This window comes from Mobula hypostoma, chromosome 3 (genome assembly GCF_963921235.1).
Source record: "Mobula hypostoma chromosome 3, sMobHyp1.1, whole genome shotgun sequence".
Classification (NCBI taxonomy): domain Eukaryota; kingdom Metazoa; phylum Chordata; class Chondrichthyes; order Myliobatiformes; family Myliobatidae; genus Mobula; species Mobula hypostoma.
In genome coordinates, this window is record NC_086099.1 from 209,495,687 (window position 1) to 209,513,405 (window position 17,719).

A 17,719-nucleotide genomic window follows, 5' to 3' on the forward strand; every position below is an offset into this window, starting at 1 on the left:
GTTGCTTCACATTCAGTTCCTGGACGACTTCACTTTCGCTACTGCATTCGGTTTTGATTGTTATCGTTTCCTCTTCCAATTGCATCAGCTCTTCATCTATCAGTTCTTGGTCATGAGATGCCAAAACCTCTTCAACATCATCTACGTCAACTTCCACAAGCCAAACTCACTTTGTCCTTACTTTATTCACCACGATCGAAACGCTTAATTATGTCTAGTTTTACGCTGTGTGACACCCTTACGAACTCTTTTAGGCTTTTCTGATACCTTAGAATTCACCTTGCTGATGGATGCTCAAAATAAATTGACATAAAGCACAGATGCTCACAGGCACATATTTAAGCAATGCCGGCTAGAATGCAGTTCCAGGGGAAGAGCTTGGCTGCTCGGGGTACGCACTGCCTTTTTCACGTGCTGCCTTTTTTCACACGTTGCCTTTTTTCGTAACAGTGAAAACACCTTCTGTTCGCGAAAATAGGTAACTAATGTAGGTCTTTCGTAACAGCGAGGTGTTGTAAAGCGAACGTTTGAAAAACAGGGGACACCTGTATTATTTATTTATAAAATGTCTTCTTTTGTATTTTGGTTATTTGTCCGTCTTTAAAAAGTTTTTCATAAATTCTATCGTATTTCATTAATTTCCAGTAAAAGTCTAAGAAAACGAATCTCAAAGTAATCTGGAGATGTATGTACTTTGATAATAAATTAATTTTGACTTCTCATCCAACTCCCTCTATATCTTTCACGATCACTGGCAGTGTATTCCAAACCCTAATCGCTCTCCAGATTTAAAAAAAATACTTTTCTCATGCCGCTTTAGCCTCTTTCTTAGTTTCATTTTATATTCACTGGTTTTCAGCAAATGCATCACAATAACATTTTTTGCTCTAACAGCTCTGTCTTTGTTCTTGATAACACAAAATTCTTTACAATACCCTGCTCTCATGACTATACCCCATCCCCACACAAAACCACCACGGTGGGCTTCACAGCTGAACAGGTGAGAAGACAGCTGAAAGGTTTCAACCCAAGAAAGGCTGCAGGACCGGATGGTGTCAGTACCAGGATGCTCCAAGCCTGTGCCCCTCAGCTATGTGGAGTACTTCACCATGTACTCAACCTGAGTCTGAAGCTCCGGAGGGTTCCTGTGCTGTAGAAGACGTCCTGCCTCGTCCCTGTGCCGAAGTCGCCGCGCCCCAGCGGCCTCAATGACTACAGACCGGTGGCATTGACCTCCCACATCATGAAGACCCTGGAGAGACTTGTTCTGGAGCTGCTCCGGCCTATGTCAGGCCACACTTAAATCCCCTCCAGTTCACCTACCAGCCCCGACTAGGAGTTGAGGATGTCATCGTCTACCTGCTGAACCATGTCTACACTCACCTGGACAAGCCAGCGAGCACTGTGAGGGTCATGTTTTTTGACTTCTCCAGTGCATTCAACACCATCCGCCCTGCTCTGCTGGGGGAGAAGCTGACAGTGATGCAGGTGGATGCTTTCTTGGTGTCATGGATTCTTGATTACCTGACTGGCAGACCACAGTACGTGTGCTAGCAACACTGTGTGTCCGACAGAGTGATCAGCAGCACTGGGGCTCTACAGGGGACTGTCTTGTCTCCCTTTCTCTTCACCATTTACACCTCGGACTTCAACTACTGCATAAAGTCTTGTCATCTTCAGAAGTTTTCTGATGACTCTGCCATAGTTGGATGCATCAGCAAGAGAGATGAGGCTGAGTACAGGGCTACGGTAGGAAACTTTGTCACATGGTGTGAGCAGAATCATCTGCAGCTTAATGTGAGAAAGACTAAGGAGCTGGTGGTAGACCTGAGGAGAGCTAAGGTACCGGTGACCCCTGTTTCCATCCAGGGGGTCAGTATGGACATGGTGGAGGATTACAAATACCTGGGGATACGAATTGACAATAAACTGGACTGGTCTAAGAACACTGAGGCTGTCTACAAGAAAGGTCAGAGCCGTCTCTATTTCCTGAGGAGACTGAGGTCCTTTAACATCTGCCGGACGAAGCTGAGGATGTTCTACGAGTCTGTGGTGGCCAGTACTATCATGTTTGCTGTTGTGTGCTGGGGCAGCAGGCTGAGGGTAGCAGACACCAACAGAATCAACAAACTCATTCGTAAGGCCACTGATGTTGTGGGGATGGAACTGGACTCTCTGACAGTGGTGTCTGAAAAGAGGAAGGTGTCCAAGTTGCATGCCATCTTGGACAATGTCTCCCATCCACTACATAATGTACTGGTTGGGCACAGGAGTACATTCAGCCAGAGACTCATTCCACCAAGATGCAACACAGAGCGTCATAGGAAGTCATTCCTGCCTGTGGCCATCAAACTTTACAACTCCCCCCTTGGAGGGTCAGACACCCTGAGCCAATAGGCTGGTCCTGGACTTATTTCCTGGCGTAATTTACATATTACCATTTAACTATTTATGGTTTTATTACTATTTATTATTTATGGTGCAACTGTAACAAAAACCAATTTCCCCCGGGATCTGTAAAGTATGACTATGACTATGACTAAAATACTTAGCTCCATGCAACTTCCTCGATTTGGTAATTTTGTTCCCACTGCAGCTTGAAAGCACTCCTATGCTATTGTAGAAGTACACGGAATGTATGACAAGCCTTTCGGCCTAGGACAAACATGGTAAACTATGCAGGTACCTGCACATACTCTAAGTTCCTCCAATCGCTGCCAATTCATGTGCCTGTCTACATGCCTCTTAAACTTCACTATTGTATCTACTTCCACCACTTCCCTTCGTAGTGTGTTCCAAGCACCTACCACGCAGTGTAAAAGCAAAAATTACCTTATACATCTCATTTAAATTTTCTTCCTCTCACCTTTAATCTTTGCCCTCTAGTATTTGCTATTTCTACCCTGGAAAAAAAGACTGAACTGATCACCAGCGTTGTCTGTGTGGAGCTTGCATGCTCTGCCTGTGGCTTGCATTTTCCTCTTGGAGCCCGAGTTTCCTCCCACATCCCAAAGCCATGATGGGCCACTCTAAATTACCCCTAGTTTGTCGGCAGGCAAGAGCCTGGTGGTGGCTGAGAGGACCGTGAAGAAAATCAAATGCATGTATGATTGTTGTAAATGATGAGTGGCATGGACATGGGTAGGTCAAAGGACTAGATTCCTTGCTGCAACCTCCTAGACTCCCTTGTGGCAATAAAGAACCGGTGATCCAATGCTAGTGTATCAAATAATGGTGCAACACAAAGCCACAGTGTGACCATGGTGGAAAAGATAAATATTTAAGGTAGCAGTTAGACTGCTGCTCAAGAAAGCAAGTTCCTTTGGTATAGTAACAAGCTCAAGTTTTTCTGAGGCTGCATTTAGCATGATAATCAGAATCCTCCTTCATTCCTGACTTGAACCTGATAGATCAGAGGTTCCCAACCTGAGGTCCGCAGACCCCTTGCTTAATGCTATTGCTCAAGGCATAAAAAAGGTTGGGAACCGCTGCGATAGATTCTGCCAAGGATTTGGGAGCCAAAGTGTAGGTTTCTTGCCATTTTATCTCCAGTTTCTGCACCTGCTCTTGTTAACTGTAGTCTTGTTAACTACAAATGGCTGGTCAAGTTTCAATGTTTCTCAGGATGCAAGTTTCTGTAGTTATGCTTTTTAAAAATTAAGAGATAGATCAGGAGTTGACAGTTGTTAGTAGTTTCCAGCACAAAACATTAGCACCTGTTAGTGGTTTCCAGCATTAAAAAAATACGAGAACTACTCATAACTGATCACAAGTTCCAAAGAATAAATACAATAAATTTTGTTTGTCTTACCTTTTTGCTCAACCCCCAGTCATCACTGAGCAAATCATCTTCAAGATCACTGTAAGACATGGTAATGGTAGATAATTTCAATTACTGACTGGTGCTGCAAAAGTTATGCAAATGTACATTACAGTTGAAAATTATTTAATACATTAACAGAACAGTATTTAAATAATTAATTTGTTGATTTGACTTACATTAGAAAATGATAAATTCAAGAATTATCTGGACATTCAAATACACCTTCACAGAGATTTATACGTTAAGCAAACCTTATATTAGTCTAAAAATGACAATTCAGATTATACATTCATTACAAAAAGATACTCTCGAAATGAATTATTTGCACACACAAAATTAATGCATGGGAGAAGTGAACGTTATCCATTTTAGATCCAGTTAATACTGCATTGTTATAGCTCGTTTTAATATAATAGGGATTCCATTGTGCCTCACAAGAACAATCAGACAAAAGCCAATGCTAATATGAAGGAAACTATTTGGACAATCCTGACCTACATTTTAAGAAGTGCTGTAATAGATGACATAAAAGTTGTATGGTTTAGTAAAAGAATTCTGGACCTTATATGGGCAATTACAGAAGGGGGAACTATTTAGAGTTGAAAGGAAAGGGGAATTCTCAGAAGACAGAACTAGAAGAGTAATAACGGAGGTTTTCATATCTGAAAGTCAGAAATTGCAGCAGGCTTAAAAAAATATATCTCCCATTCTTGAGCAGAAGCCAAGGTAATTCTATGAACAGAGACACTGGTCTGAAAATGACTTGGTACTTATTAGGATATTTATAGCATTTTAGGAAGGTATGAAAGTTAAACAGCCAAGAGTGCATCATAGTGAATATAATGACTGAACAAATCCCAGATCCTGGGATGAAGCATTAGCAGCAATATCTCTCACAAAATTCAAGATATTCTCTTTCAACAAAGCATATATTTTTTAAATAGTCAAAGCATACCTGTTTCATTTCACCAAGCCTAATTTGAAGACTGGCAGTTTTGCTATGTGAATTGCTGAGTGATATCTAAAAATATCAAGTAGGCAAAGTCTGCACATTTTGCAATCATTTCAATTTTTTTTAAAAAGGCCTTGCTCAGAGCTTGATGAGACCCAGTAAAACAAAACTAATTTAAATCAATGACTCTATAGCTCTAAATCAGCAACCACATTAAGTTGACATGTATATTCAACCAGACCTTCATCATGGATTGTCTGTAAGGTTGCTACAAGTATGGCATTCTTACCCACTTAAAATATTTTAGTTTTCATGTTCTGACAGTTCTGATAAAAGGTCACCAACCTGAAACAGTTTCCCTAGCCAAAGATATTGCCTGGCATGATAAATATCTCCAGCATGTTCTCTTTTTGGTGCATTGACAAGTATCATACTTTACTGGAAGCAATTCAGAGTCTAATTGGTTTATATATAATTTTGGTTTCCTAATAAAATAGTGGTAAAGACTTGTATGAAGTTTTCCACACCAAAAAATGCTTCTGGCACTTGGCGATAAATGAATATGAAAAATAAACTGAGCCAAAGATTGTAAAAAGTTACAAGTACCTCCTATATCATACACTTTTGGAGACCACTAGGGAAGGAATTGAGTTGGAACCACATCTATCAACAAAATTTCATGATCCTGAAACAATGGAGATATAAAGTTGCAGATCAAGTCCTATTAAAAAAGGGTTCTTGAATTGAGCACGTCACATTGAATTCACTTCTTCCATTGCTCTCCCAAGCCATCTTGTTTTTCCACTGAATTTCTATAATCTTATGATAACTTTTGAAATCTAACTTGACCAAGATTTTTTTAAACTATGAAGAAAATAAAACATTGGCCTTTTACATTAGTAGCCTCTTTCAGCATTAAAGAGTATTGTATGAAAGGTATCCTCAGATTTTTGATAAACCCACTTGCTGATCAAATACTTGTGTGCATGCCATTTTCAACCCAATTTATGTGTTTGACAAAAATGATAGAATCACCACCCGATCACTACTACTACGTCGACGCAGGCCTAGGGGGCTGGCGTCGGGCACGATGACGGACTCTCCACTTCTCCCTCTTCCTCATCAATGTGTTCAGTTCTTCTACATTAGCCGCGCTGCTGTCTTCTAGGAGCGTGTCGACCATAGTCTTGGGAGGGCGCCCAGAGTTCATCCTCCCGTGCTTGGGCTCCCATATGATGACTTGGCTGGCAGGTAGCTCGGGGTGGCGTAGACAGTGCCCCGCTAGTTGCAGTCTTCTCCGCTCGATTTTAGTAGAGAGCATCCGTAGGTTGTTATAGAGCTCAATGCTCATCATGTGCTGTTGTCAACTCACACCAAGAGCCATCCGGAGCACTCGTGTATAGCAACCATCCAGAGACGTCCGCATCGTCTTGGTGAGTGTCCACGTCTCACATCCATACATGAGAATGGACTCTATGACTGCTATGAAAATCCTATTTTTAAGCCCTCTGGTCAGGTTCGACTTCCAGATTTCCTTCATGTCGCTCATAGCCGTCCATGCCAGCGCCTTCCGTATCTTTATGTCCTTCTCCGAACTTCATCATTCTTGACCCGAGGTACTTGTAGTCAAAAGACTTTCTTAATGGTATCATTCTCTACGGTCTTGAAAGTACCTTCGTCGCAGTTAAATGCCATATACTCTGTCTTTTTAGCGTTTAGGTGAAGTCCAACATTATTGCACTCAATTTCCACTTTTGTCAGTAGCTGCGGTGCTTCCTCCATCTGGTCAGACAGCAGGACTATGTCATCTGCAAAATCGAGATCTGTGAGTGTAACTGGTCTGACCCTTTTGGTTTGCCCCGGTTTTATGGTAAAACCAAGCTTGTCATGATCCTTGGTAGCTTGACGCAGAGCGTAATCAAGGACGATTATAAAGATATAGAGTGCCAGAGTGTCTCCTTGCAGCACACCAGCTGGGAGCTCAAACACTGTTGTTTCTCCGTCTGGTGATACACCGTCTGTTCCAACCACAAATTTTTTACTTGTACATCTTTCTTTCCATTCTACTGTATAAACATGAGTTTATCCAGCATTTCATTTTACTGATACTTACAAAAATTTTGTCCACTGAACCTGACATCATAGTCAGCCTGGAACTGCAAACCTCAGTTTGGCTGCAGATAAAAGTGTTAAAGTGCATTGATTGCACAACTGAAATTAACATTATTATAAAATTTACAAAGGCAGATCAATATGAAACACACTGAAGCCAAAACAATGTATTGAAACTTTCTTTGCTGTGCTCAGTAATTTGTTTTATCATAAAAAGAATCTAGCTTGGTGGAATTTGATTGTGATAGGTTTTATGCAAAAATTATCTTGGCTGAGGTCAAAAATAGAAACAAGCAATCTAAACCAGTAAAATTTTTGTCAATATGTCAACAGCCCCATCATACTTTTCTCATTATACTTCTGTCATCCGAAAAATTGAGTAAATCAATTTCACATAATATGTAATAGATCTAAATTGTCAATAACTTCTAATAATTACATCATAGTGTAATAAATTAAAATGTCAGTTTCATCTAGGGTCTATGGACCAACATGCAACATAACTACAATTGTATTCCCATAATTAGTGCAAATTCTTTGTCTCATACAAGTTCTGCAACATGAACATCATTTCAAATTTTAAAAACACAAGTACCACCTTTAAGCAAAAAGTAAAAATAGGACATTACTACTGCACCTGCACATTAAAAAAAGACACAGCAATAGCTTTGGATCAAGAAACTTTTTGAATTACCATCTTTGCTTCTGAAGTCAAACATCCCAAAACACTGTTGAGAAACTTTAGCTTGCAAATAAAGCTTCGCTCTGCTATTTCTTAATTTTGCTGTGAGCACTTATTTTGAAGACCACCTGTCCAAAATGATCCTTGCCTGTCATTTATTGCTTTTGGGTTGTTCTTTTCTCACTCTTGACCTGCAATCTCCTTCTTCATTGATTTGCTTAAGTTTTATTCCTCTTTGCCTTCAACTTTAAGTTCAAGTTTATTGTCAATAGACTATATATAAAAACCAGATCAAACAATGGTTGAGGACCACAGTGCACCCACAAACATATCACACACAGCACATAAGACAAATATTACAACAAATAAGTTAATAATAATTCAAAATGCATATAGTGCACAGTGCAAGTAAACAGTAAACAATTCACTGCCCAGGGACAAGACCTCGGTGGTGACAGGGTGACAGTCTCTCAGACTGAGGAAGGAAGCTGTTATCCAATCTGGTAGTCCTAGTCTGATGCTTCTGTACCTCATTCCTGATGATAGCAGGTCAAAGAGATTGTGGGATGGATGGTAGGGATCCTCAATAATGCTTTAGGCCCTTCATACACAATGCTCCTAGTAAATGCTTTGAGAGATTAGTCATGGCTAGAATCAACACCTGTCTCAGGAAGGACCTGAACCTACTGCATTTTATCTATCACCACAATCAGTCTACAACAGACACGATCTCAATGTCTCTCCACGCAGCCTTGGATCACCTGGACAATGCAAATACCCATGTCAGGATGCTGTTTGTTGACTATAACTCAGCATTTAATGGTATCATTCCTACAGTCCTGATCAAAAAGCTGCAGAACCTAGGCTTCTGTAACTCAGTCTGCTTGACTTCCTAACCAGAAGACCACAATCTATGCAGACTGGAAATAACATCTCCACTTTGCTGACAATTAACACTGGCGCACCACAGGGATGTGTGTTTAGCCCACTGCTCTGCTCTCTCTACACCCATGAATGCATGGCTAGACATAACTCAAAGAACATCTAATGATTTGTTGATGATACAACCTTTGTTGGCAGAACTTCAGATGATGACCAAAGGGCCTACAAGAGCAAGATATACCAGTTAGTTGGGTGGAGCCGCAGCAACAACCTTGAACTCAACATCAGCAAGACCAAACAGCTGATAGTGGACTTCAGGAAGGATAAGACGGAGGAATAAAAAAAAACAATCCTCATGGATGGATCAGAAGTGGAGAGAGTAAACAATCTTTAAAAAAATTTTTTTTTAAGTTCCTTGGTGTCAATATCTCTGAGGACTTAACCTGGATGCAATGCTGATACAGCTATAAAGAAGGCAAGACAGTGGCTATATGTCATTTGGAATTTGAGGCGATTTGGTTTGTCAACTGAAACACCTCGGAAACATCTATAAATGTAACATACAGAGCATTCTGACTGGCTGCAACACTGTCTGGTACGGGGTGGGGGGGAGCTACTGCAAAAGATTGAAATAAGTTGCAGAAACTTGTGAAATTAGTCAGCTCTATCATAGGTACCAGCCTTTGTAGTATCCAAGACATCTTCAAGGAGTGGTGCCTTAGGAAGACAGCATCCATCATCAAGGATCTCCACCATCCAGGACATGTCCCATTAACATTGTTACCATCGGGAAGAAGGTACAGAAGCCTGCAGGCACACACTCAGCGATTCAGAAACAGCTTCTTCCCCTCTGCCGTCCGATTTCAAAATAGACATTGAACCCATGAACACTACCTCACTTTAATACCTTTGGTTTGTGATTTTGTTGATAATGCAGGCCATTTGCAAGGTTCTCCGTGGTGGACTGGTCCAGAAAGTTACAGCACGTGAGATTTAAGGCAAGCCGGCTAATTAAATCTAAAATTGGCCTGGTGATGGGAGGCAGCGGTCAAAGCTCCAATCATTTTGACAAGCATTTTCACTGATCCTAATAAAGTGAATTACAGTCTGTAATCAGTGGTGTACTGCAGGGGTTGGTGATTTGCTATTTTTGATTATATATTAATGACTGGGAGGCATGTCATAGAGTCGTACATGAAGGGTTGAAATGTGTTTATTTTAAATCAAGGAGAATTAAGTGCAAGTGAGATGAACTTAGAGCATGAATGAGTACAGGGAATACATTGTTGTGGCCATTGCAGAGATGTGGTTGAAGGAAGGTCAGGACTGGCTGCTTAATATTTCACAATTTCATTTTTAAAAATGGTCAGCTTACCCACCAGCCTCTGAGAGATGATCATGTTAAATACTGAGCTAAAGTCGATGAACAACAGACAAGCATATGAGTTATTGTTAGCTAGATGAGACAGGACAGAATGGAGGACCATTACCAGTGGACTGATTTGAGTGGTTGGCAAACTGGTAGGGATCCAAAGTAGTTGGAAAGTGGGATTTTATACAATCCATTACCAGCCACTTAAAGCAGTTCATGATTGTCGAGGTCAAAGCCACTGGGTGGTAATCATTCAGACAAGTTCCAGTCCTTTTGGACACTGGAAAGATGGCAGGTACCTTGAAGCCTACAGGGACAGTGTTCTACTGCAAAGAAATATCATAGCTAAGACCTCTGTTAGCTCAGTTGCAAAATCCCTCAGCAACTGAGCAGGTATGTTGTCTGGCCCTGCAGCTTTGCGTGGGTTGACCCTGGCTAGAATTGTCCTCACCTCGGCTGCAGCCAGACAGGGTGCTGTTCCTCAGTGGGAGAGGGAGAGTTCCTTGATGTTACATCATCCATTGTGTTAATCCGTGCATAGAAGGCATTCAGTCTATCAGGAAGATGTATCACAGTCATTGGCACGAAAGGTAGACTGACTAATCTTCCTTCTGGTTGCATATTCTTTGACCACAACCAGAAGATTGTACCAAAATATACTGGTAATAACGCTATATTTTCCATTTCAACTTAAGCTTTGTTTCTAGCAAACTCGTTTACATTCACTGATACACTGTACTCAGGAAGGAGCAGTCATAGGAGTCATTATCACAATGATTTACTGGCAGCACTGCTGTGTTGGGAACCTGGCACAAACACTCTCCAGCCACTTACTGCAAAAACATGGTATAACTGTAGCTGTGAGTCCACTAGGTGTGGAGAGTCTGTGAAGACAGGATTTGGATGGGCTAGGAAAAGCATTGCAACCACTCTGAGAGATTTAGGGCTCAGAGCTCATTTTCAACTTTACCTTCTCCCAAAACATGTCTACAGAAGTATCCCAATCCTTGCACTACCTAAACCAGATATTCTGACATGATGAAAGCTATCATATAAATGCAAGTATGGTTTCACTTGAAAGAATACAATGTAGAATTTTAAAAATTATAAGAATCAAACGCTTTAACTACCTGTCCCATTCTTCATTGGCTGGTCGTCTCCTCCGAAATCTTTCAGAACCTGGTTTATCAACTTGGTCAAATTCATCTTCTAAAAACAAAACAAATATATAGGTTACTAAACACAAGTCACTATCTAGAAAAGCAACCACTTGAACAAATAGACCATAACGATAAAAAAAAGATAATTTGAAAACCTTTGACCTATGATTCTAAAGTTCATGACGTGTACCTTAAATGGTTATAGTATGCAATGATCAGTAAAGCAGAAGTTACAAGTATTTAATTCTTCATTGCATGATAGATGCCCTCTTCATGTCAGGTCAAACACAAACTGAATGAAAACAAGTGTACAATTCACTGAAATCAAACAAGGTATGAAAATTCAATTCCTTTGAATGATGATATATTGGATACATCACAACTCCACTGCACAAAAGTGCAAGAGGGTACAGAGAGTGCTGGACTTGGACAGTTTCATCACACGGGCAGCTCTCACCATCGAGGATATCTGTAACAAGTGACGTCTCAAGAAGACAACATCCATAATTAAGGTCTCCCACCATTTGGGCCATACCCTCTTCTCATTGTTGCCATCAGGCCAGAGGTCTGAAGACCCACACAGAGGTTAAACAGCACCTTCTTCCCACTGGCATCAGATTCTTGAACCAACATTAAAAACACTAATTCTACCTGAGACTATATTTGCCTCAACTTGCAATAATGACTAATGTTATTTTTTATTTTATCGCATAAGCTATGTATAATTTACGTAATTTATGTTTGTCATTTTTGTGATGCACTGCTGCTGCTGTTAAAAGCTAATGTTCTTGGCATTTATTACTTGTACGTCCATCACAATGAACCTGAACTTGAGACATTCAACACCATTCAGAGCTAACACCTTTGTGAACTATTCTTACTTTCTACTTAAACTATATATTTCTGCCAAATCCCACATTTTAAAACAGCACTGAAGAAATTTTAAAGAGGCAACATAGATTAAATTAACATTAAATCAGGATTTGGCACATTTATACATCACCTATGACCGATGATTAAGGGAGAACTTAAATTCAGCATCAAATATCAAAGATTGTATGTGCACGACTGACGAACCAAAAAGCTTGGATTTTAAGCCCTGCTTTCTCAAGAGCATAGCTGAAATAAAACCTGCCTAAGTAGAGGGATTTAAATCAAAGCTATCTTATCACCATCCTCTAATGGAATTGATTATGACTTTTCATTTAAAAATATTTACATTTGACATGCTAACAGTTTCTCTTCACTGGTCAATAACACATCCAGGAGTTCCGGTGCAATCCTGGATCCTCCTTCCAAGTGAAAAGAAAAATGAATCTGATGTTTGAACTTGAAAGGAGTGAAAGGAGCAATGGTGAAATGAAGATTAAAGCACATGAATATGGAGTATTACTATTTCCGTTTTCCTGGACACGGTGATATTCATGGAGATATTTTAACGATTGATTGCAGGTCTTTCAATTACTTTAAGAAATCACTCTTCTTAAGTTAAAGGACATTAATTACACTTAACTTCCACAAGAACATTTCTAAACACTGCTTTGCATAGTTTTTTATTCAAATATCTATAAATCTTAGAAATAATCTAGATTGGAGCCAACCTGAACATTTTTAAGCACTGAAACTTCGGAGGTTGCAGTGAGGTTCTTAATTTTTTTGACATTTACTTTAATGTTTTTTAAAATTTAATAACTCTCAATGATTATTCCTGAAGACCCTATGGTTTATTGTTTTTATCCAAGTACAGATATACAAGAAAGCCATGTGCCGCTGCTCCTCACAATTTTTAGCTATTGGATGACCTTTTCTATCCCCTTTCCGGGCTGAGGAAAATGCTAATTCTCATCGTTAACATACTGTACGAAGGCATCCAGGATTAAGTCTAGAGTAAAAATCTTTGACATGCTCTTTCCAGTGAGCTCTAACTGGTGATCCTGTATAAGCTCTTGGCCATGATTTTGAATGGGTCTTTGTACGTTTAAACCACATATGGGTTGGACATGCATCCAACCATGCGTTATTGGCTGAAACTTTCTGTCTTTTCCACCAATTATCAATCTTTAAGTTTTCTGATGAACTGAAGCTTCAGCCTTCTAATGCCAATAGATGTGCCACCCACTCCCTCCATTCTCTCTTACACATTTGGAAACAATTTCAATTCAAGAACACCTTGCACCAGCGATTCAATAATTCCAACATCTTCGACCTGCCCTCTTCTGATCAAAAACCCATAACTCTCTTCACAGCTCCTCATTAAAGTAGACTTCCGGATCAACAAGGCCCTGTGGAAATTGGCAAAAGCCTCTGACTCCACTGATTTGCATAAATGCTTCTGTCTTCTGCACAGTAACATGCAAGCCATGGGTCTAATCTATGATCAGCCACAGACCCAATCCCAGTGCAGGGTGGGGTCAAGTATTGCACCAACCCTCCTTGCAGACTATCTCTCTGCAATACCGTCCCTCAACCTGCAACATTTCTTGCAAGAGTGGAGTTTATCTACTCTTCAGCAAATGAAAAACCCTTCATCCAATCATCGCTTACATTCCTGAAAAAACACTCCAATTTCAGTCAATCTACAGCTCAGAAACAGCATTTGTCTGAGTTTACATTTGAAAAATAAACTCCAGGCCTTTACTGACTCATTCACTGAAGCTCCAGCACAAATTTGTGAGATCCAAGTCCTCCAAAGCATAACAATCCTTCCTCCCTCAATCTAGATGCATAGCAGGACCCTGAAAAACTTGGAACATGTTCTATATTCTTGGCCATTCTCAATAAAGTCAGAGATTCACCACTGCCTCTAGTACACCAGACCAAGCTTCTGCCAACTGAGAAAGGAATGTTCAGAGACCAAAACCTCAAACCTAGCATACACTGAGCAGAGATGATACCTACCCAGCTTGGGAAACATGGACGGACACACACACACGCGTTACTGTTCCATCATAAAAAAATTTACAGGAGAACAAAAACGCTTCAGCACACAATGCTATGTCAAAGCACTAGAATACTACAGCACAGTACAGGCCCTTCGGCCCTCGATGTTGTGCCGACTCATATTCCTAAAAAAAAGTACTAAGGCCACACTACCCCATAACCTTCTATTTTTCTTTCATCCATGTGCCTGTCCAAGAGGCTCTTAAATACCCCTAATGTTTTAGCCTCCACCACCATTCCTGGCAAGTCATTCCAGGCACCCACAACCCTCTGTGTAAAAAACTTACCCCTGATGTCTCCCCTAAACTTCCCTCCCTTAACTCTGTACATATGCCCTCTGGTGTTTGCTGTTCATGCCCTGGGAAACAGGTACTGGCTATCCACCCTATCTATGCCTCTCAATCTTTTAGACCTCTATCAAGTCCCCTCTCATCCTTCTATGCTCCAAAGAGAAAAGTCCCAGCTCTGCTAACCTTGCCTCATAAGACTTGTTTTCCAATCCTGGCAACATCCTGGTAAATCTCCTCTGCACCCTCTCCATAGCTTCCACATCCTTCCTATAATGAGGTGACCAGAACTGAACACAATACTCTAACTGTGGTCTCACCAGAGATTTGTAGAGTTGCAACATGACTCTCTACTCTTGAACTCAATCCCCCTAATAATGAAGCCTAGCATCCCATAGGCCTTCTTAACTATCCTATCAACCTGTGCAGCGACCTTGAGGGATGTATGGATTTGAACCCCAAGGTCCCTCTGTTCATCCACACTCTTAAGTAACCGACCATTAACCCTGTACTCAGCCTTCTGGTTTGGCCTTCCAAAATGCATCACCTCACTCTTAGCCAGATTGAACTCCATCTGCCACTTTTCTGCCCAACTCTGCATCCTGTCTATATCCTCTTGTAATCTTCAACAACCTACAGCTCCATCCACAACTCTTCCAATCCTCGTGTCATCCGCAAACTTACTCACACATCCTTCCGCCTCTTCATCCAGGTCATTTACAAAAATCACAAAGAGAAGGGGTCCCAGGACAGATCCTTGCGGCACTCCACTAGTCACTCACCTCCAGGCAGAATACTTTCCCTCCACTACTACCCTCTGCTTTCTTCCCGTACGCCAATTTTTTATCCAAACAGCCAAGGTTCCACTGATCCCATGCCTCATGACTTTCTGGATGAGTCTCTCGTGGGGGACCTTGTCAAATGCCTTGCTAAAATCCATGTAGACCACATCTACCGCCCCACCCTCATCAATTTCTTTTGTTACCTCTTCAAAAAACTCAATTAGGCTCATGAGGCATGACCTTCCCTTCACAGAGCCATATTGACTACCCTTCAGTAGACTGTACTTCTCCAAATGCTCATACTGTAGATCCTATCCTTAAGAATCCTTTCCAATAGTTTGCAGACCACCGACGTAAGACTCACCGGTCTATAGTTCCCAGGATTCTCCCTATTACCTTTTTTAAACAAGGGAACTACATTTGCCATTCTCCAATCCTCCAGCACCTCCCCTGCAGCCAAAGAGGATTCAAAGATCATAGCTACTGCTCCAGCGATCTCTTCTCTCACTTCCCACAGCAACCTGGGGTATATCACGTCCGGTCCTGGGGACTTATCAATCCTGAAGTTTTTAAGAAGATCCAACACTTCTTTCTTTATCTCCACATTGTCCAGCACACAGACCTATTCCATTTCAAGCTCACCCTGATCAAGGTCCTTTTCACTTGTGAATACTGAAGCAAAGTATTCATTTAGGACCTCCCCAACCTCCTCCACATCCAGGCACGTGTTGCATTCTTTATCCCTTAACGGCTCCACTTCATTCTTGTCATCCTTCTGTTCTTCACATACACATAAAACGCCTTGGGTTCTCCTTAATCCTACATGCCAAGGCCTTCTCATGCCTCCTTCGAGCTCTCCTAAGTCCTTTCTTAAGCTCCTTCCTGGCTACCCTATATTTCTCATGAGCCCCTCCTGCTTCCTACTTCTTATATCTAACATATGCTTCCTTCTTCCTCTTGACGAGTTGCCTCACGTGTTTTGTCAGACACGGTTCCCTTTTCCTACCACTTTTTCCTTGTCTCAGTGGGACAAACCTATCCTGAACCCAGCACAAGTGGTTCCTAAACTTCCGCCAGATTACTTCTGTGCTTTCACCCTTGAACATCTGTTTCCAATTTACTCTCGCTAGTTCCTGCCTCATCCTTTCATAGTTAGCCCTTCCCAGTTAAGCACTTTCCCATTTAGATTATTTTTTTTTTAGATTATGGGGACACTCAGTCCTCATTTATTGTCATTTAGAAATGCATGCATTAAAAAATAATACAATGTTCCTCCAGTATGATATCATAGAAACACAAGACAGACCAAGACTAAAACTGACAAAGACCACATAATTATAACATATAGTTGTACAGTGCAAAGCAATACCATAATTTGATAAGAGCAGACCATGGGCACAGTAAAAAAAAAGTCTCAAAGTCCTGATAGCCCCATCATCTCACACAGACGGTAGAAGGGAGAAAGTCTCCCTGCCATGAGCCTCCAGCGCCGCAAATTTGCCGATGCAGCATCCTGGAAGCACCCGACCACAGTCTGACTCTGAGTCCGTCCGAAAGCTTCGAACCTCCGACACCAAGCACCAACTCTGCCGAATGCTTCGACCCCACCCCCAGCCGCCGAGCAACAAGCATAGCCGAGGATTCGGGGCCTTCCCCTCTGGAGATTTTGGATCACACAGTAGCGGCAGCAGCAAAACAGGCATTTCAGAAGTTTCACCAGATGTTCCTCCGTGCTCTCACATCTGCCTCCATCAAATCAGAATTGTGCACGGCATCCTACTTGACAGATAACAGATATTCATCACCGGAGAGGCTGCGTGCGCTGCGTCGTGCCACCATCTTCTCCTCCACATTTTGTCTGTTTTTATCCTTTTCCATAGCTATGCTGAAGCTAAGAGAGTCGTGGTCACTCTCACCAAAATGCTCCCCCACCAAGAGGTCCGCCACCTGGCCAGGTTCATTACCCAGAACTAGATCTAGTATGGCCTCTCCTCTTGTCAGCCGGTCCACATACTGTGTCAGGAATCCTTCTTGAACACATCTGACAAATTCAGCCCCAGCTATCCCCCTTGCAGTCAGGAAGCGCCAGTCAATATGAGGGAAGTTGAAATCACCCATAACTACAATCCTGTATTTCCTGCACCATTCTAAAATCTGCCTGCTTATCTGCTCCTCGGTGTCCCCAGGGTTATTTGGGGGGTTATAGACTACTCCCAGCAGTGATTGATCCCTTCCTATTTCTGACTTCCACCCACACTGACTCAGTGGACACTCCCTCTGCAGCGTCCTCCTTTTCTATAGCCATCTCTGACCAGTAATGCTACTCCCCGCCTTTTCTACCACCCATCCTATTCCTTTTAAACCCCAAACTAAGAATCATCCTCAAACTGTGCTTGATAAAATTCAACATCCTCACCAATTGATGGGAACTCTTTACCCATGTCTGTTGAAAAAGGAACAGCAGCATCCAAAAAGACACTGTGCAATAAGTTTCTATGGTTTTCGGCAGAAGATGCCCAGCCTGTATTTCAATCCGGTCACCACTGCACACAGAGCGAGAGAGAGCAGAAGCCAAAAAAATGCTACCAACGGACCACCAAAAAGGAACAAAATACATATGTGTACTATAAAAATGTTAACTTCCATTAGCATTTGGTCTGATTAAAATATTCAACTTTTGTCAGCTGTTAGTGCAATGTGCAAATCACACAAATCATAACCTTTATG

At 41.5% G+C, this 17,719-nt stretch overlaps 1 protein-coding gene across 5 annotated transcripts in view; it reads right to left on the reverse strand.

Moving 5' to 3' along the window:
- Positions 1 to 17,719, reverse strand: part of rbm33a (RNA binding motif protein 33a) — a 186,934-nt gene that overhangs the window by 167,756 nt on the left and 1,459 nt on the right. For 3 of the 5 annotated variants that reach the window (XM_063044426.1, XM_063044430.1, XM_063044425.1), the window contains exons 2-4: positions 10,954 to 11,032; positions 10,275 to 10,376; positions 3,812 to 3,860 (exon numbers count right to left, since the gene is read on the reverse strand). In XM_063044426.1, coding sequence (XP_062900496.1) covers positions 3,812 to 3,860; positions 10,275 to 10,376; positions 10,954 to 11,032 — 230 coding nt within the window. The remainder of the gene's footprint in view (positions 1 to 3,811; positions 3,861 to 10,274; positions 10,377 to 10,953; positions 11,033 to 17,719) is intronic. The other 2 variants (XM_063044429.1, XM_063044427.1) reach the window with 1 other exon arrangement.